Source organism: Rhinatrema bivittatum, chromosome 15 (assembly GCF_901001135.1).
Source record: "Rhinatrema bivittatum chromosome 15, aRhiBiv1.1, whole genome shotgun sequence".
NCBI classification, from domain to species: domain Eukaryota; kingdom Metazoa; phylum Chordata; class Amphibia; order Gymnophiona; family Rhinatrematidae; genus Rhinatrema; species Rhinatrema bivittatum.
In genome coordinates, this window is record NC_042629.1 from 58,013,487 (window position 1) to 58,034,283 (window position 20,797).

General features: G+C 44.1%; 1 protein-coding gene and 1 long non-coding RNA gene across 5 annotated transcripts in view; one reads left to right on the forward strand and one right to left on the reverse strand.

Moving 5' to 3' along the window:
* Window positions 1-16,079, reverse strand: part of DDI2 (DNA damage inducible 1 homolog 2) — a 55,271-nt gene extending 39,192 nt beyond the window's left edge. For 2 of the 4 annotated variants that reach the window (XM_029578127.1, XM_029578126.1), the window contains exon 1: window positions 15,757-16,078. In XM_029578127.1, the coding sequence (XP_029433987.1) occupies window positions 15,757-15,894 (138 nt within the window). In that variant the 5' untranslated portion in view covers window positions 15,895-16,078. Of the gene's footprint in view, window positions 1-15,756 lie in introns of all 4 variants that reach the window. The other 2 variants (XM_029578129.1, XM_029578130.1) reach the window with 2 other exon arrangements.
* Window positions 16,080-16,188: 109 nt separating this feature from the next.
* LOC115076557 lies at window positions 16,189-17,177 on the forward strand. The gene is made up of 2 exons (XR_003852794.1): window positions 16,189-16,260; window positions 16,994-17,177. It is a non-coding gene; the product is annotated as an uncharacterized LOC115076557 (long non-coding RNA).
* Window positions 17,178-20,797: the final 3,620 nt, after the last annotated feature.

The following is a 20,797-nucleotide window of genomic DNA, read 5'->3' on the forward strand; positions in this document are numbered from 1 at the left end:
AACTGCCGCACCACACACGTTACCCCCATGTGCTCTGTTAAGGTTAGCAAATACCTCTCTGTGCAGGTTACTCCCATGCCTTCTCTTAAGTGTAGTAACTGCCGCTCCGTGTAGGTTACTCCCATGTGCTGTGTTAAGGGTATCATTTAGTAACAATTTTGCTTCATGAAGGTCTTACTTGGAATTCATTAGGAGCCTATCTCATCTCCCCAAAGTAATACATTCAGTTATATGATTCTGGTCTCCTACTAAATTAGTTAAGGCAGGATTAGGCAATTAACAGGGCTTGTTAGAGGTGCTCAGAGTAGGATGCACACCTGCTGCATATACTTCAGGAGTGCCCAAGGCACTAGTTTTGGGAACAAGGAGAGCTGGTCAAGCATGGATAAAAAGCTTATCTACTTCCACACCACGGATCACAGGTATTGGCAAACTGCATAACTTTACCAATCTATTCACCATAAAAAGTCATTAGCAATTGCGTACTCTTGTGTTAAATGGGCTATATTAAGAAAGTGCAGGTGGACCTCAGATTGATATCAATTAATAAATCCTTAATAAAGGCAAAACTAAAAGATATGGCTTTGATCACATGACATGAAAAAAAGTGATACATGCATCACAGAATTTGCTAGAGGAAAACCAATAGTTGGGCTTTCTTAGCCCTTCAATGAGCTGTGGAACTTGGGCCTCTCTTTTTTAAATATTATAGATTATTGCTGATGAAAATGGGTAGACTGAACCAACACCGTATTTTATGTTTGCTTTTAAGGCACGTTTTGCCATAGCAAGTGCATCTGCTGGGGGAGGATGCATCTGCTCGAATGCATGCATGCGTTTGTAGGAGCACGGCCGCAGGTCCATCAGAGGAGTCGGCACAAGATTGTGAGTGGCAGCAGGAATCTGTGCCCTGCTGGCTGCAGCTAGACAGCGACGCCGGTGTCTTCAGAGAGTCGGAGTTGTAGCCAGTGATTTGGCGCCAGCACCACTCAGCTCCTGCTGCTGGCAGCGGGAAGGTGGCGGCCATGGGAGTGAGGTGAAACACGCTCTCATGGAATACCTGTGGGCATGCACTTTTCAACTTGTTCTCTTATCAAAGTGACTAATAAAAATGAATATAAAAAAAAGGGAATTAAAAGCAGTTTGATTCTCTCTGCACTGCTGCTCTGTTCTCTCATGCCTTGGCTGTTTTTGGTTGGTTGATGTGTTTAATAGGACTAAAGAAAAGGACAGAGGTAAAAGGCCAAGAGGAATCTCGCTCATTTCATTTCCGTCCACCGCTAACTCGCAGACTGATACAGAAAAGTGCGTTCAGCCAAACGCACAGGTTTACCATAAGAACATAAGAAAATGCCATACTGAGTCAGACCAAGGGTCCATCAAGCCCAGCATCCTGCTTCCAACAGTGGCCAATCCAGGCCACAAGAACCTGGCAAGTACCCAAAAACTAAGTCTATTCCATGTTACCATTGCTAATGGCAGTGGCTATTCTCTAAGTGAACTTAATAGCAGGTAATGGACTTCTCCTCCAAGAACTTATCCAATCCTTTTTTAAACACAGCTATACTAACTGCACTAACCACATCCTCTGGCAACAAATTCCAGAGCTTTATTGTGCATTGAGTAAAAAAGAACTTTCTCCGATTAGTTTTAAATGTGCCCCATGCTAACTTCATGGAGTGTCCCCTAGTCTTTCTATTATCCGAAAGAGTAAATAACCAATTCACATCTACCCGTTCTAGACCTCTCATGATTTTAACACCTCTATCATATCCCCCCTCAGTCGTCTCTTCTCCAAGCTGAAAAGTCCTAACCTCTTTAGTCTTTCCTCATAGGGGAGTTGTTCCATTCCCCTTATAATTTTGGCAGCCCTTCTCTGTACCTTCTCCATCGCAATTAAATCTTTTTTGAGATGCGGCGACCAGCTCTTGAACGCTCATTTTGTGAGCGTAAACCTTACTCCCGATGCAGCAAGGAGTTTTATGCTCACAAAATGAGCGTTGAAAAGTGTGCGGTCAGCTCAGTGCCCTCGCATGGAAATCCCATGCTAATGAGGGCATTAAGTCTGCTTTCCCAATGCAAAGAGGTGCACTAGCTGAGAGGCATGTACAGGCTGTTTAAATCTAGTTTTTACATTGGTTCATGGATATGATACAAAGCCAAGAACAGACCTTGATGGATGAGGAGAAATGGACCCCTGGCCACAGAGGGGAGACGCTTCTTGTGATGAATTTCACATTGGCTTCTTGCAGCTCCAGCATGATTTAAATCAGATCTATTAACACTTGTACAGATACCTGCATCCGTTTCCTGCTGTCTAATTACAGAGTAAGGAAATCCTGCATCTTCATTTCTGACAGTGAAAGTGCAAAGAATCAGTAGTGTTTTAGTCCTACAGGAAATTAGGCTCAGATTATGAATCAGCATGAATCACAACCTGCACGGAATCCAGACATTTACATGAGTGTTAAGGACAGGCTTTGGGGTAACAGTGCTTCCTTACACTCGGGTTGCAAACAAAGCACAAGCTAAGGATGCTAAGAGGAAAACACTCTTACAAAGTCCCTATAATCAACCAGGACCTTGGATAATGCGGCCTATACATAGAAACATAGAAATGACAGCAGAAGACGACCAAAACGGTCCATCCAGTCTGCCCAGCAAGCTTTCACCCTTTTTATTTTCATACTTTTCTGTTACTCTTATCCCTTTAAATAATTTTTTTGGTTCTATTTCCCTTCCACCCCCGCCATCGTAGATAGCAGTGCTGGAGCTGCATCTAAATGAAGTATCCAGCTAATTGGTTTGGGGTAGTAACTGCCGCAATAAGCAAGCTACTCCCACACTTGTTTACCCAGCCTGTGCAATTCAGTCCTTGTTGGTTGTTTGAATATAAATCCTCTTTTCTTCATTCCCCCTGCCGCTGAAGCAGTGAGCTGCGCTGGATATGTATTCTAAATGAAATATCAGGCTTGATTTTGGGTAGTAACCGCCGTAACAAGCAATCTACACCCATGCTTATTTGTTTTACCCAGACTATGTAATTCAGTCCTTGTTGGTAGATGTCTGAATATAAAACATCTTTTCTTCATTGAAGCATAGAGCTATGCTGGATATGCATTGAAAGTGAAGTATCAGACATTTTTGGTTTGGGGTAGTAACCGCTGTAACAAGCAAGCTACTCCCCTGCTTTTATGTGGATGCAAATCCTTTTTTCCACATTTCCTCTTGCCGTTGAAGCATAGAGCAATGTTGGAGTCGCATTAACCGTATGTTTATTGAATAAGGATATTCATCTCCAGGTAGTAGCTGTCATCCCCGCAAGCTACCCCCATGCCTCTTCTCTTCATTCACTTCCTCTAGACTTTATAGATCCACAGTATTTATCCCACGCCCCTTTGAGATCCTTCACAGTTTTGGTTCTTCACCACTTCCTCCGGAAGGCGTTCCAGGCATCCACCACCCTCTCCATGAAGAAATACTTCCTGACATTGGTTCTGAGTCTTCCTCCCTGGAGTTTTAAATCATGACCCCTGGTTCTGCTGATTTTTTTGCAACGGAAAAGGTTTGTCGTTGTCTTTGGATCATTAAAACCTTTCAAGTATCTGAAAGTCTGTATCTTATCACCCCTGCTCCTCCTTTCCTCCAGGGTGTACATATTTAGATTCTTCAATCTCTCCTCATAAGTCATTTGAGGAAGACCCTCCACCTTTTTGGTCACCCTTCTCTGGACCGCCTCCATCCTGTCTCTGTCCCTTCGGAGATACGGTCTCCAGAACTGAACACAGTACTCCAGGTGAGGCCTCACCAAGGACCTGTACAAGGGGATAATCACTTCCCTTTTCTTACTTGATATTCCTCACTCTCTGCAGCCCAGCATTCTTCTGGCTTTAGCTATCGTCTTGTCACATTGTTTCGCCGACTTAAGATCATTCTACACTATCACCCCAAGGTCTCTCTCCTGCCCCGTGCACATCAGCCCTTCTCCCCCCACTGAATACAGTTCTTTTGGATTTCCACACCCCATATGCATGACTCTGCACTTCTTGGCATTGAATCTCAGCTGCCATATCTTCTACCAATCTTCCAGTTTCCTTAAATCCCGTCTCATTCTCTCCACTCCTTCCGGTGTGTCCACTCTGTTGCAGATCTTAGTGTCATCCGCAAAAAGACAAACCTTACCTTCTATCCCGTCCGCAATGTCGCTCACAAAGATATTGAACAGGACTGGTCCCAACACAGACCCTTGCGGCACTCTGCTCAACACCGCTCTCTTCAGAGTAAGTTCCATTTACCATCACACATTGTATTCTGTCCATCAACCAGTTTGCAATCCAGGCCACCACCTTGGCACTCACTCCTAAGCTTCTTATTTTATTCACCAGTCTCCTGTGCGGAACCGTATCAAAAGCTTTGCTGAAGTCCAAGTAGATGACATAGAGTGCTCTTCCTTGATCCAATTCCTTGGTTACTCAGTCAAAAAAGCCTATCAGATTTGTCGGACAGGATCTTCCCCTGGTGAATCCATGCTGCCTCTGGTCCAGCAATTCTTCCAACTGTAGATAGTTCACTATTCCTTCTTTTAATAGCGACTCCATTACTTTTCCCACCACCGAGGTGAGGCTAACCGGTCTGTAGTTACCAGCCTCTTCTCTGTTTCCACTCTTGTAAAGCGGGATCACCACCGCTCTTCTCCAATCACTCGGCACCACTCCCATTTCTAGGGATCTATTGAACAGGTCACACAGTGGACCCGCCAGCACATCTCTGAGTACCCTCAGTATCCTGGGATGAACCTCATCAGGCCCCATGGCTTTGTCCACTTTCAGTTTCCCCAGCTCTTCCCATACATTCTCTACTGTAAATGAAATTACATCTACTCCATTCCCCTCTAGTTTCTTGTTAACTAGTGACGGTCCTTCTCCAGGGTCTTCTTTAGTGAACACAGAACTGAAGTATTCGTTTAATATTTCTGCCTTTTCTTCGTCTCTCTCCACACATTGATCCTTTTCACCTTTCAATTTTACTATACCACTTTGAACTTTTTTCCTTTATTTATTTATTTATTTATTTAATATTTTTCTATACCGGCTTTCACGACTAGTAGTCGCATCAACCCGGTTTACATTTAACATTTAGTGTAATGAACATAAACTAGATGAACTGAACTGGTGCAGGAATAGCAGTTACAATAAAACAAGGAAAAATACAACTGGGAGAGGAGGAAGCAAGAAGAAAAATATAGCAATAGGTACAAAAAACAAAATTACAAGATAATATTTACAATATGTACAAAATTAAAGTCAAGACTAAAGGTGGTCATGGGCTGGAAAAATTGAGGCTAAAATAGGAAGAGTATGATGAATAAGGCAGAGTGATGGTCTTTACACTGGGATTCTGGTAAAATGTTTTGTCACCTCTCTTTACCTCTTTGGCAATCCTTTCTTCCGCTTGACTTTTTGCCGTCTTGATTGCTTTCTTTGTCTCCCTCAGTACTACCAGATATTCTTCTTTGTGCTCCTCCCTTTGGGATCCTTAATATTTCTTGAACGCTGTTCTTTTAGCCTTTATTTTGTCAGCCACCTCCTTGGAGAACCAGATAAGTTTCATTTTTCTTTTGCTTTTCTTTACTTTTCTAACATATAGATTAGTTGCCTTGATAATTGCTCCTTTTAGTTTGGTCCACTGCTGATCCACATCTCTCTCTTTCTCCCAGCCTTCTAGTTCTTCTTCCAGGTACTTCCCCATTTCCTCAAAGTCCGTGTTTCTGAACTGCAAAACTCAGGTCCATGTGCTTCTTTTCCGTATCCTTTATGTGATATTAAACCATACCGTTTGATGATCACTGGTGCTGAGGTGGGCGCCCACCTGGACAGAGACATTATCTCCATTAGTGAGCACTAAATCGAGTATAGCTCCCTCTCTTGTGGGTTCCATTACCATTTTGTTTGAACAAAGCTCCTTGCAGAGCATCCACTATTTTTCTACTATTGTTAGATTCTCAAGATGGGATTCTCCAGTCTACATCCAGCAAATTAAAGTCTCCAACAATCACCACTTCTCCCTTCTTTCTCATCTTTTGGATGTCTTCAACCAGATCTCTGTCACTTTTTAAATAAATAAATGAAGAGGAAACCAAGCCATCAGGGTTGGTACCACCGTCACCACTACTTCCCCTGAATTATTACATCAACTCATCCCCTGACTCAGGAAAGTCAGTGGTGCACAGGAGAGGACCCCTAATTAACAGACGACTTCGGTCAGATTTATTTCACCATACTGTACACGGTAAATAATGTGGCTACAAGGTCCATGCGCAGGAGGGTTAAGGACCCAGGCTGAGGTGTCAAACAGATAGCTGGGTTGCCCGTGCCATACAACCAGCAAGGGTAATGATTTTTCTGCAAGTTCACCTACAGAAACCTCATTACATATTTTTTACTTCCTCAAGATACTGTAATCAAGTTTGATCATTTTCTTGGCTCTCTGCCATGATCACTGTCAACATTGGTGGAGGGCAATCTGAAGACATCACTAAACTATTTAGCTGGTAGTGGCAATAAGCAGTGTGTACAAAGGGCAAGTAAGGACTTAATGTGAGTTTTTGAGCTTCACTTACTGTGGGAATTAATTGTAATCCTAATCCCTCTCACAAACAGGACTCAGCTGATTATTCAGACTTGTCACTGAAGGGAACGCCGAGCCCTTCAGTGTAATGCATATGCAGCCCTGGCTTTCTGACAGCATCACAGAAATCTTACTGCTTGATCTTGTGTGGCTCAATGCCCGTCGTCTCTCAGTTTATTGGAATTAACCAAATTGCACCACCAACTAACAATAATCACACACCATCATTAACAGAATGGAGAGAAAACTATCAACCCTTTCTTTGCATGTTCAGTCAAATTAAGTCACAAGCTACACGCCTGGTGGTATCTTTCCATCAATTCCTTTAGGTTTCAGCTTTGTAGCCATACGCCCCCTGGCACCCAAAGATTCTGGTTTCTGGAAGCTGCCTGGCAGGTTATGGAAATAAAGCTGGCAGGATCATTATTAGTGGGCATCATTTATGGTTGAAACTATGATGGCACCTGACCCTCTTTGCATCTCTGAATCTTTCATAGACAGGGAGATTAACAAAAGCAGGGGGTCTGGCAGTAATAAGAATATACGTTGCTTTATGTATATAAAAATAATGGGTGTACATTGAGATGTCCCAGCTGACGTACAAAATGCTATGATGTACGTTCAGGAGGGCCCTGCTACTAGCCGTAAAAGACTGACCGCTTGTAGGATCTCATTCCTTTTCCACTTCCATTTTCGTCTTCCTCCTCTTTGGTTCTTTACCATCCTAGGTAAATGAGCCTACACGTTTCATACTTAATCCAAGACACAGCAGCCTGCCCCCCCCCCCCCCATTTGTATCGGTTACTGCCCAAAACATCTGATCATGACCATTCTGGGTGCTACCCGGCCACCACAAACCTGCTGGGGAATTCTAACCCGGCTAGCCATTGGATTATGACGTTGCTAGATCGTGCTTCCTTCACGTCACCTCTCCCACTGCCTCCACTCCCAAAAGAAATTAAAGATGAGCTGTTTGCAAACTGCAGCCCCCCAACACTGTTCTTACCACTTGAACTGGGTCATGGATTTGGAGTTCGCTATCCCTGCTGGCAGGTTATTCCAGGCATCTGCCACTCTCTCAGTAAAGCATTTTCTCACATCCTCCTCTCCAAACCCCTCCCTCTCTCTGTCCTTGAAATTCCTCTTCTGGGAAAAGCCTGCCTTTTCGAATCTGGCACAGGAAAACAATCCACAGAGAACACAGCATGGAGGAAAGCCCACATAAGAAGACACCTCCCTCCATCCACGTTAGCTGGATTGCATATTAAAGCGTCACCTAACATCTCAAACAGAAGATATTTTTTTTTAGCAGTAGATGGAAGATGTTTTGACTATTTTTGGAAGGAAAAAGGTGGCTTATAAGATCGTTACATGAGGACAGTTGTCAGGGCTGAGTTTTATTTTTTTTTTTTCCCCCAAATCCTCAGATATCTCCAGAATGTGCCCCTGCTCCAGAAAGCAGGGTCCTTGCATTCTGGGTGGGATTTCTTGTGTGTGTTTCTGTGCTTCTCTGCTTAAGACTAATCCTGACTCCACTGGCTCTGGTCAAAGCACCACAGGAAGAATGCAGACTCCTTGCCAGAAAGCGGGAAATCACCACTTTTCAGGTGTCCATGCATCTCTGTCCCAGCCTCCTTTCCCCCTCCCTCAATACCCCTTTTGGCACTGAGTTGGCTTTGTCCTAAAGGAGTGCTTCGGTATCTCAAACTGAAATCTGACCTCCTGAAATGCACGTGATGGGTTGGCAATGCTAAAGCACAGTGCTGTGCATGGGAAACTAGCTCTTTAATGGAAAGATTGCTTTCTCCGAGATGCTCTTACTGCGTTTAATCCCTCAGCCCTGCAGAGTGGAGCAGGGTGTTCTCAGCCCTTACCCAGTCCACATTACAGAGGCAAGAATATTGTGTTAGACCTTTCTGCAAATTTTGCTATAAAATGGTGTTGGGAGCACAGATTTATTTACATGTGCCCTAAGCTGATCTACTGCGCTGGTCACTTCATCAAAACAAATTTGTTCAAGATTTTTCCCTTGTGGCACGATTTTGCCTATAATCCTCTAAGCCCTAGTTTCAAGGTACTGCACTATTCTACCTTTTAGAAACGCCTTCATCACCTTGCCCACCACTGATATGAAGTTTATGGCTTCCTCCTTCCCATCCTTGAGATGTGGTTCTGGAACCTCTCCTGATTCAAGTGGTCGGTGCCTCCTTTACCTCCAATATCCTGGGATGTACCCCCCTCTCTCCCTGCCCCCGGTCTCATGGGCTCCCTTAATTACTTTGTTGTGCCAGCACCTTGCCTTCTACCTCCTGAGAAAGCGGCAAAGCGTTCATCTCACATTCCCCTAGATGTCCTGCTCGGTTGTCCATCAATCTCCTTCTAGAGTGCAAAAGTATTTGTTTAAATATCTGCTTTCTTCTGATCCTCCTCGCTCAGGCAGATTTTGTATGCCTGGGCAAGTGTCTTGGCTTTTGAACCTTTGTTATGCAAATCAATGGGAAGGATTTCCTGAGGTGGGTTGGCAGAGATGCTGTCGTATTGCATAACTTTACTTTGTGGGTTTATTATTGGTTCTGGACTGATCCTGGTACATACAGGGAATTGCTGTTTTATTTTGGGCTGTATGTTATTATGTGTTTTATTATTGTTAATTTGCTGTAACCTGCTCCAGGCACACCCTGTGTGACAGGAGTGAGATATAAATCACAAAAAATAAACTACCCTTTCATTCTTTCTAAAGTTTTAGCACCTGCCTCCTCTATTTGTGCCTGTCTAATTGCTCTTCCCCACCTCCCTTTGTTGCGCTGGTAATTCCGTTTGTATTTCTTGAGTGTTTTCCTTTTTGATTTTTAGTGACTGAGTGGTCTTTCCATTCTCTTCCCCTTGCTAGGATTTGCTGCCATTTCTATGATTTTTCCTGCTATATACAGCCCCTCCATACCTCTTAGATCCCCTGCTCGTGATGAGGCTTCCTTAACATGATGATTCATTGCCTTCAAGTCAGCTCTTCTGAAATCTAGGACCCTTGTTCTACTAAACTTTTGTTCTGATCCAGTCTTTCTACTGAACCACACAGCACGGTGAACACTAGACCCCAGGAGGCAGATATTCAAAATACCCGCACAACTGTGAAGTCCAAGAGTACTTTTTACCCACAGACTTTGGAAAAAGATTCACAATATTTCATCCAACAAAAAGAAAAACTACCTATTTCTCCATCTAACTTTCAAGGTTTGGTCCAGGTGCATTGCTCTGGTCTGCTTTCTACTCCAGTTCTGGTGCTGCTCCCAGATTGTGAGTCCTGCATTAGAGCTCAGACAGAAAAGGGAGACCCTGGGTCCTGTGATAGAGAGGAGATTGTGGACAGCAACGATGAACTGATTCAGCAGCTTGCTTAAAGTTTCTCTGTGTTACTGACCTGGCATTTCTGGATTGTGTATCTAGAACATGGTACGCCTGACAATAGGAGTGATACATCTGCAAGATGACTGAAGATACACTGCATTTTGCAAATACCAAAGTCACTAACAAATGTCATTCTACTTCAAATCAAGCTGCCCAAATACAGCAGCAAACCGATAGCTCCATGCTCCTCCGCTTAGCGCAGGGCTTCCCACACTTTTGGCCAATATGACCCCTTTTTAACACGTGACCCAAAGGATGACCAAAAGAAATGACTAGGGGTGAGGATCCCCTCCAACAATTATTCCTTCTCACCCTCCAGCTGATTCTCTCTTTCAACCTCCACCCTCTCCAGAGAAACTACTCTTTTAACCTCCTCCCCTCCAGCCATTTTCACATCCCCCCCAGCTGATGCTCTCTCACCTCCAAAATGTTCTTATAACCCTCAATTGATCCTCTGTCATCCCCTCTCTCACCTCCCAACCTTATCTCCTCCCTTATTCTCCTCAGCTGATCACCTCTCACCCTTCCCAATTCTCTTACACCTGCATCTCTTCTATCATTACTCCCTCACCTCTACTGCCACTACCTCTCCATCTTATCCAATCTTCAAACCCCTCCTGCATCTCATTCCTCCATTCAAATATCCCCTCCTCCAAACCTTCCCTGGCCAGGGTCAGCAGCAACATTTTCCTATGGGAGTAGGAAAAAGGTGAATGACAGCTGATGGGAAGAGAGGGCAGGCTGATGACAGGGGCAACATTTTTCTCTTGGGGTGAAAAGAGAACAGTCCACTAGCCCATACACTCTCAGTCCTTCTCTATCCTCATGGCTGGAACCAAGGCTGATGATGACTTGCAAGCAGCAGCAACATTACTTATTGAGTGTCAGCACTCACTGGGACTGTGGATTAGTGCAAGTTCACAGGTCTTGTGGTGGGCCTGATCCCTTCTGATGCAGGGCTTCCCATTACCCCAAAAACTCATGCAAGGGCAGTGCCACCACAGGCTCCTGGCTCACAGGCCCCACACTGACGTCCACTACTAATGCTGCTGGCGTCTGCACAGTACTGCCATTAGAGGCACTTGTAACCTCAGCTGAAGGTTTTGCGACTCCATATGGGGTCCCGACCCACAGTTTGGGAAACCCTGGCTTAGCAGTTAAAGCACAGAGCTGTGAACCAGGAGACCCAATTCAATTCTGATCTGGAATGCTCACTCAATCAGATCTTAAGCAAAGCCTTGAACTCTCACTGCTAAAAACACATTTTGAGTTATTTGGGACAGGGACACTGCAACGAGGAATTATTTTGTACGATACTGTTTATACTTCACGATGCTATATGAATAATATTGATTGTGCCTCTGTACCTTGTTTAAGTTTCAGTTTTTTCAATAGCTTGACCCAGAACTAGAAAAAAAAAAAAGTACTCAGTGTAAAAGTTAATTATACTACAGCAAATTTATCCATAAAGTTAGAATATGATCCTCTCCCTGACAAAACACACAGGCACAAAACTCCCTCAAACACCACCAGCACCCATTGGTGGTGGAGATTTCCCATCTTGCACAGGCTAGAAATGAAAAAGATACTAGAGCTTCTTGTCAAATGAAGCTCATTTAAGAATCTAATCAGAAAAGTTTCCAGACACTTATAATCGACTTCTCCAAGTTATTCTTTCCAATCGATTTTATACTGCTCTGTATGAGAATTTGCCACAATTCTCAGTTCCCACATTTCACCCAAATGTTATATAGTCATTTTCCCTTTTAAATGAAAGCTTTTGCTAGATGTTAGCTGATTCTGGGATCGTAATATAAAGTCGCAGGAAGAAAGGTTCAGAGGAAACATGAGAAAAAAAATCCTTTCTTCCTAAGAGAATGGGAGATGCCCAGAATAGTTTACCAGCAACCCAACCGTGACAGAATGTAAACCTGCCTAGGACAGACACAGAGTGCACTGGTAAGGGGTAACGGGTAGAAGATATCAGGAAGAGAACTGGAGTGTTTGCTCAATCATAAGGAACTTCAGAGGCAAAGGAGGTGAGAATACAAGTCATTGTGCTAGAGCTGCAGTAATCTACATGGAACAACCATGGTTAAAACTCTAACAGCAGTACTATGACCACATCAGGCGTCCAAGAAGGGTGGATAACCTTCAAGGAGAACCCATGGTTATAACCCTAACCTTAGTGTACAGGGTGCCTGGATATTTCAGACAAAAGCCTCACTGATTTTGGTGGTTGCTGGTTTAATACAAAATTTGCTGGTAAGACATGGGAGGAGACCTGGGAATTGGATGAAGTATGGAACATGTAAGAACCAAAAAGGAAGATAAGGTTTGGAACAGTCTACCAGGGGAGGAGGCAAAAGTCAGAATTGAAAAGGAATGCTTGGGACAGATATATAGGCAGTGCTTATGAACAGTACTGAGACACAGGTAGCAGACATCAAAAGTGGAGGGAGAGGGGCAGAGAACTGATTTTGGTTTAACTACAGGAATTTATACACTCACCTACCAAAAGAGAAGTAGAGAACCAAAGACGAAGTTGATATAATGGATGGGCCAATTGGTCCTTCTCTGCCACCACACACTGTAACCATGTTCTGTGAAAGTTTTCACCAAAGAACCGAATGCAATACTTTTGTGCAAAAAATTAACTAATCCTTGTGAAATGACTCAAAGTAAGAAATTATTTAGCATGGTTTGGCTAGGAAGTACCAGAGAAAAGCAGCAACCCTTCAAAATAGATGTGTGAAAACAATCCATGTGCTGCACAACTCTGACATGATTTTGTCTTCATTTTAATTCTTCCTAGTTAGTGCAGCAATGATATAGCTGATATTTTCATTATATCATGGAATCAATCCACAACAGAGACAACCCTTGTTGCCCTGCTGGATGATCTCCTGAGATATTGCAATAGAAACCAGGCAGCGGTTTAAGTGCTAGTGGACCTTTCAGTAGCCTTTGACACCGTAAACCACAATGTCATACTATCATGACTAGCAGAGGCTGATGTAAGTTGGAAAGTCCTAACTTGGTTCAATTCCTTTGTGTCTGACAGGCAACAATCTGTACATTTCTCAGACATCATGCCAGCAGCCTAGATCTTAAACTGTGAGGTCCCCCAATGATTCATACTATTGCCAGTATTATTCAACATATACCGCACACCACCAGCACAGCTGATCTAAACCTGCGATATAAAAGCTTACATTTATGTAGACTTTTGCACATATTAAGTATGTTTTATTGTGTAAACCACTGGAATAACTTGTTTTACTAGCAGTATATAAAGTCCAATAAATAATAATAATAATGTCCAGCTACTGATAAATCGGTACCCATCCATAGCTATAAATAAGCTAATTACACCCCACAGCCACTCAACAACAAAATCCATCTGAATCCCAACAAAACAGAGATCCGCAGGATATAAAACATGTACAGACAAGTCCCTGATCTGAAAATCCCATTTGGCACCTATGAGCTCTCACTAAAAACTCAGGTTCTTACTAGAATTGTAACTCACCATGCTCCCACAAATCCAGGCAACAGTAAAGAGTTGTCACTTTCAATTATTCAACCTATGAAGCCTGCATTTGCTCAGTGAAAAGACAATCCTACACTCAGTTGTTCATGCCAAGTTTACTGCATGGCTGGATTTCCACAATGCACTGTACAAGAGTCTAACTGATAATGCCCTCCACAAACTCCAGATAGCGCAAAACTCTACTGCACAACTGACCAAAAGGATGCAACCACACTACCATAATCACACCTGTCCTACACTGGTTACTTATCTCATACAGAAACAAATTTAAAACACTGATACTGATATTTAAGACTCTAAAAGGAGACGGATTTATTTACATGAGAAAGAATTGCCCTTATACAAGCTACCAGATGACTTAAGATCCTCTGTCAGAGCATGCATAACAACTCCATCGACAAAAGAATTAACAGAACAGATACACGCAATCGATCCTTCACAGGAGGAGCACCTGCTCTCTGGAACTCCCTCCCTTCACAAAATACATGACTGCTCCTCACTTCAGAAAGCATGTAAGCCTTTAATGCTGAGCTGCTGAACTGACAAGGGGAAACTGCCTAGAATCACCTCGAATGCCTTTCAATGTGCTGTTACAATCTATTGTTTTCCAATGGTGTTCTTTATTTTTAAGAATGTGAATTTTGTGCTGTGTTATTAGAATCTAGTAAATGTCTGAATTTATTTAAAGTTTAGTCAAGATGCTAATTTGTTTACTTGATTTATAATCCGCTTTTCAAGCACTTCAAAGCAGATTATAGAGGGCTCACAATCTAAAAGGCCAATGCAATAAGGTGAACTCAGTAAAGTGCAGTTTTAACTGAGCTGTGCACATATTTTTTGTACACAAATGAATAAATAAATGTATTTATTTTGAATTCTTATATACAGACATTCCTGTAAGAAAGTATACAGATCACACCGGTTTACAGTAAAAACAGAACTGCCACCGGAGGGCGTTACATAAAACCTTAAACAATTAGAGCAAAAGTACATTTGAGACGTTGGAGAAACCTGAAAACAGAGCATTAAGCATGGCTCATAAGAACTTAAGAACAAATGCAAATTTTGTGCACAAAGAATATGCATGTAAAACTGTGGGTCCTGTTTAGCATCCTCACATGGAATGCCCATACAAATGAAAGCATTTAATGATGTTCCCCAAAACAGAGAGGTGCAGTGGCTTAACTCAGATTTTCTTAGCGCTGGAAATTTTACTTCTGGTCAGAGGTGGAGTAAAGTTTCCAGTGCTTTCTACTGTTTGTACCTGAGGCAATGGCGGGTGAAGTGACATACCCAAGGGCACAAGGAGTGCCAGCAGGATTTGAACCCTGGCTTCCCTGGTTTGCAACCTGCTGATCTAATCACCTCTGACAGTTAGACTGCTATTTTAATATGTTCTAGCCCACTCTAGGTGAATTTCATATTTTTAAAAAAGAGTAATAAATCCAAATAAATGTATAATTATATACTGGGGAGAAAATCAAAAAACAATTTATTTTGGGGGCTATAAAAAAAAAAAAAGAGAGAGAGAAAAGCAGCATGAGCCTCAGAGACAGACAAATAACACCTGTCAACTACCCAGAATGCACACTGAAAAGAGAAGGAAGATTACCAGGACAACTCTGTAGAACATAACCGGTAGGGGAATAAAACAGGGTCCACCACCTCACCAGGCAGAAGCTGCATCATGGAACACAGTCAGAGGAGTCCCTAAGAAATGAGGGTCATCCCCTTTCTCCCATAGAGACGTGGGAGTGGGAAGTGAATGCGAGGACCACCACTGCTCTCCCTCCCTGGGGGGGGAGAAAGGACACTCCGGCTCTCTTAAAGAGAGATCCCTTGTGGGGAGGAATGTGAAGGCGAGGGCCACCGCCTGCTCCCTCACGAAAGGATCCCTTGGGGAGAGGGCTGACGCTAGACTCAGAAATGTCTCTGGAATTAAAGTTTCTCCTCTCTCGGAGGTGTCTGGGGTGAGGCGAAGTTTGTTTCTGTCTTCTCAGAAGTGTCTAGCCTTAAGATCTGTCCCTGCTCTCTAAGCGACGTCCATCTTTCCACATCTCGGACCGTTTTCTGTCGTTGCAGGACCCGGGTGCCTCTGTCACCCTGAACACCCTCTCCCCGCAGCGCGCGATACCCAGACCTTTCCCTGAGCGGCCTCTCTCCCGACTCACCTGGCTCTCGGCTGCCGGGATCCCGCTCTCCAGCTCGCACAATGCCCGGAAGTTCTGCAGCTCGAAGTCAGCGTCCACTTCCAAGGAAAACGTGATCTCGGACAGGTCCCTCCGGACGCAATACACAGTGACCAGCATGGCGACTGCGGGCTGGGCCGGCGGAGGGCGCGCGGCGCCTCCGCTCCCGGGGACACAAACAGACAGAAAGCGAAAGACTGGGGGAGTGCGAGACCGGCGCGCCTGCGCGCACCCGGTACCCACCGCGCAGACGCCAAGACCGCAGCCAGGCGCGTGCGCGCAGCCGCCAAACACGGCGTCAACATCCTAGCGCGCGCTTGCACCCTTCCCCGCCTGGCGAGAGGGCCAAGTTTGCATCCGAGCGCGTGCGCACCTCGTGAAGCCCTGCGTCTCCTCTGCTCGTCGCGTGCACGTGGGTCTTCTTCCGGCTGCCAACGCTTCCGGGATCTGTGCTCAGTGCATGAGTTTGCTGGCTGCGAAAGAGACGTAGGTTAGCGGCGGGAAGCGCAAGGAAAATACATTGCACAACGTTTTAAAACGGCGATAAAAAAAATAAAACAAGTAGTTTTGACAAGAAGTAACTTTATAGGAATAGCTCCGCCTTCCTGTGCAGTGCTGGGCCCGTTGCAGCGTTAAAGGCGGTAGCTGCACGTTGGATAGGTTTGGACCTCGCTAACCTTTTCCTTGCCTAGTCACTGCACAAGCGCTTTAACAAAAAATATAAATGCTCTACACAACATATTATTTTATAACATAGAAATAGAAATGCGGGACGGTTATTGATATGTCTGTAAACTAGTTAAAGATGTTAGTGCAGCTGAGTTTAAAAAAGGTTTAGACAAGTTTCTGGAAAATGGGTTTGGGGAAATCCACTGCTAATCTCTGGGATTTACAGTATTTAATCTAGTGCCCTTTTCGGATCCTGCCAAGAACTTGTGGTCTGGAATGACCACTGTTGGAAATAAGATACTAGGCTTGATGATCTGACAGTATGGCAAATCTTATATTCTTATATGGTACTTTTAGAATGCTACCAAACGTGTATAGAGTTTTCAGCATTACTAACCTCCCGTTTGTAAATAGTGGATCTTGATAATTCCTATTTATTTTTTAAATATTATCCACTTTAGAAATGTGTCTGTTTAGCTTTTAATTGTGCTTCTAGGCAGTAGAAGCTACTTGGTTAGCATATGTAAACCCCATTTCCTTTTTATTGAAGATGATGTATGCGAAGGCAACCTTATGACAGTACCAAACTTGAAAGATGTGAGATGTGCTAATCCCCTTCTTCACTATTTCTAAAGTAGTAAGTAATTCTATAATACTACACATACCGTATGAGGATCTTATAGATAGGCTGTCTGGGCACTTCATGAGCTGCGAAAACTTTATTGCACCATGCATGGCTAAATCGGGGGAAGGGGGAGAGCACGAAAACCGGCACACTAGATCATGAGGTCTTCAGCCGGCGCCATTTTTCAAAATGGCCGCCGCAAAATGGCAGCGGCCATAGATGAAAACGATTCGACGCAAGAGGTCGTTCCGGACCCCCGCTGGACTTTTGGCAAGTCTTGTGGGGGTCAGGAGGCCCCCCCCAAGCTGGCCAAAAGTTCCTGGGGGTCCAGCGGGGGTCAAGGAGCGATTTCCTGCCGCGAATCGTTTTCCGTACGGAAAATGGCGCCGGCAGGAGATCGACTGCAGGAGGTCGTTCAGCGAGGTCCGGAACCCTCGCGAGATTTCCGGACCTCGCTGAACGACCTCCTGCAGTCGATCTCCTGCCGGCGCCATTTTCCGTACGGAAAACGATTCGCGGCAGGAAATCGCTCCTTGACCCCCGCTGGACCCCCAGGAACTTTTGGCCAGCTTGGGGGGGGCCTCCTGACCCCCACAAGACTTGCCAAAAGTCCAGCGGGGGTCCGGAACGACCTCTTGCGTCGAATCATTTTCGTCTATGGCCGCCGCCATTTTGCGGCGGCCATTTTGAAAAATGGCGCCGGCTGAAGACCTCACGATCTAGTGTGCCGGTTTTCGTGCTCTCCCCTTCCCCCGATTTAGCCACGGACCGCCGCTACGGAGGACTCCCAGGTAATTTAATGCATTTGGGGGGGGGGGGTTCGGGAGGGTGGGGGATTTAATTTAAAGGGTCGGGGGTGGGTTTTAGGGGGTTTTAGTGCGCCGGTTTTCCTGCCCTCCCCCTTCCCCCGATTTACGATTTTTTGACGATAAATCGGGGGAATTGGTATTGTATCGTGGCCCTAACGATTTTTGACGATTTAAAATATATCGGACGATATTTTAAATCGTCAAAAAACGATTCACATCCCTATGCAATACTACTAAAAAAAAACCACAGGCATTATGCATGTGATACAGCATTTTAATGAATCTAGGGGATTATTTGCTTTTTTAACCTCACTATACAGAGGCAATGATTTCAATGTCTTGCCCACAATGACATTTATACAATTTTCCTGCATAAAAACTAATATGAAACCTAACATGTAACTATAGGATTGGTTATTTTTCCCTATATGCATCACTTTGCACTTGTTCACATTACATTTCATCTGCCATTTGGTTGCCAATCTTTAAGTCTCACAAGGTCATCCTGCAATTTATCACAATCCACTTTTGAATTAACGATTCTGAATAATTGTGTGCCATCAGTAAATTTGATCACCTCACTTGTACCCCTTTCCATCTAATTTGTTTACCTTTTTCAACTGAGAAAACTGACCATTTAATCCTACTCTGTTTCCTATTTTTTTACCAGTTTGCAAGCCACAAAAGGACATTGCCTCTTATTCTGTGATATTTTAATTTTCTTAGAAGCCTGTCATGAGGGACTTTGTGTAACACCTTCTAAACATCCAAATACACTACGTACCAGCTCACCTTTATCCACATTTATTCACCCCTTCAAAAAAAATGTAGCAGATTTATGAGGCAAGACTTCCCTCTTGGGTAAATCATATTGGCTGTGCCCCATTAAACATCTAGGTATATGTTCTGTAATTTTATTCTTTACAGTAGTGTCCATGATTTTTCTCAGCACCAAGGTCAGGCTCATTAATCTATAGTTTCCTGGATCACCCCTGGAGGGTTACATTGGCCACCCTACAGTCTTCAGGTACCATTTTAATGACAGGTTATAAATTATTAGTAATAGATCTGAAATGTCATTTGTGTTTTAGTTCTTTCAGAACGCTGGGGTGTATACCATGTGGACCAGGCAATCTGCTACTGTTCACTTTGTCAATGTGGCCTACTACATCTTCTAGTTGTTCTCATGATTTGGTTCAGTTCATCTAATCACCATCCATTCCAGAGACAAATTTTCATGGGTATCTCCCCAACATCCTCATTATTAAACACCAACGTTAACTGTCCAACTGACTCCCTTGCAGGCTTCCTGCTTTGGATATAGTTTAAAACGTTTTTATTATGAGTTTTTGCCTTTACAGCCAACTTCTTTTCAAATTCTCTCTTAGCCTGTCTTATCAGTGTTTTACATTTAACTTGGCAATGCTCATGCTTTTTCTTCAGAGTGAGCCATCCAATTTTTGAAGAAAGTTAGTTTGGCTAAAATAGCCTCTCACCTCACCTTTTAACCATACTAGCAATTGTTTGGCCTTCCCCATTTCTTAATGCATGTAATACATATAGACTGCACTTCTACAATGATATTTTTAAACAATGTCCACACCTATTGTAAACTCTTAACCTTGTAAGGGCCCCTGTCAGTTTTTTCTATTTTCCTCATTTTATCAAAGTCTCCCTTTTGAAAGTTAAGTAAATCTACAGCTCTAGCACTAATTTTCCCCTTATAGTCATTAATACAAATTTGATCATGTTATGATCACTATTGGCAAGTGGCCCCACCACCATTACCTCTCTCAGAGTTGGACTATACTTACTGAGCTAGTATAGAACTAGTGGCCAGGGGTCTCGGCATGCAGATGCTCACAACACGCAGCTCTGGCCTCATCAGCTAGACGATAGTGCACGGTAAAAGCTGTTGCTCCTGGGGGGAGCCATGTGCGCATCTTTCTCTGGCCAGATTATGCTCTCACTGCATCGCTGGAGGAGAAAGCAGTTCAGGTGAGAAAGGCCCTGCTCGGTCACTCAAACGAGCACTGAGAGCTGCCACTGATGCCTTTCCCATCAGAGCAGGGATAGCAGCCATTTTGGCTTCAGTGGCAGCAGAGACCTCGAGGGAGGCAGGGGATTCCCTACCTCCATTATCTCTGGCAGTGCAGGACCACACAGAAGGGCAGGCAGCCTCTGAGGTGGAAGAGGACCTGTTGGGGGGAGGAATCTGGGATTCCTCTACTTTTTTTTGGAGTTTGTGCTACTCCTGCACACCTAGCCAGGAAACTAGCAGGGGATAAGAGACCATGGTCTCTAGTTCAGCCTGCTGTGATTCATGGCCTATGAAGACATCCAAAGTTTCAGGGAAAAAAGGCATCTGCAAGTGTCTGTAGAATCCTAGGTCTGGCCCTTGTCTCTCATGGGAATCAGTCAGTGGAGGAATGTTTACTGCTTCTTCTCAAGGGGGACACCAGGTCCAGTCTCTTATGATGATGTGGTTGGGCCAATCTGAGTCAGAGAGTTGAGCTGAAAATCCCAAAATGAGTGATAACTACCAATGCTAGCTTTTCTGGTTGGGTGGCTTTATGTCAAGGTCAGTTGTCGCAAGGCCAATGGTCAAAAGGATGAGGGTGGCTTTAGGTCAAGGTCAGTTGGCACAAGGCCAATGGATGAGACATCATGGTCTATCAATCGGTTAGAAATGGCAGGCGGTACATTTCGTGTTGCTTGCTTTTCTGCCACAGTTACGCAGTTGTCTAGTTTGGGTCCTGTCAGTCAGTGTAACAGTGGTGGCTTACATCATCCGATAGTGAGTAACCAAGAGTCGAGCGGTGGCTCAGGAGGACCAAGAGTCTGTTTGCTGGGCGGAACAATGTCACACCTGGTGGCATCTCACATTGCTGAAGTAGACAACATCCAAGCAAATTCTCTC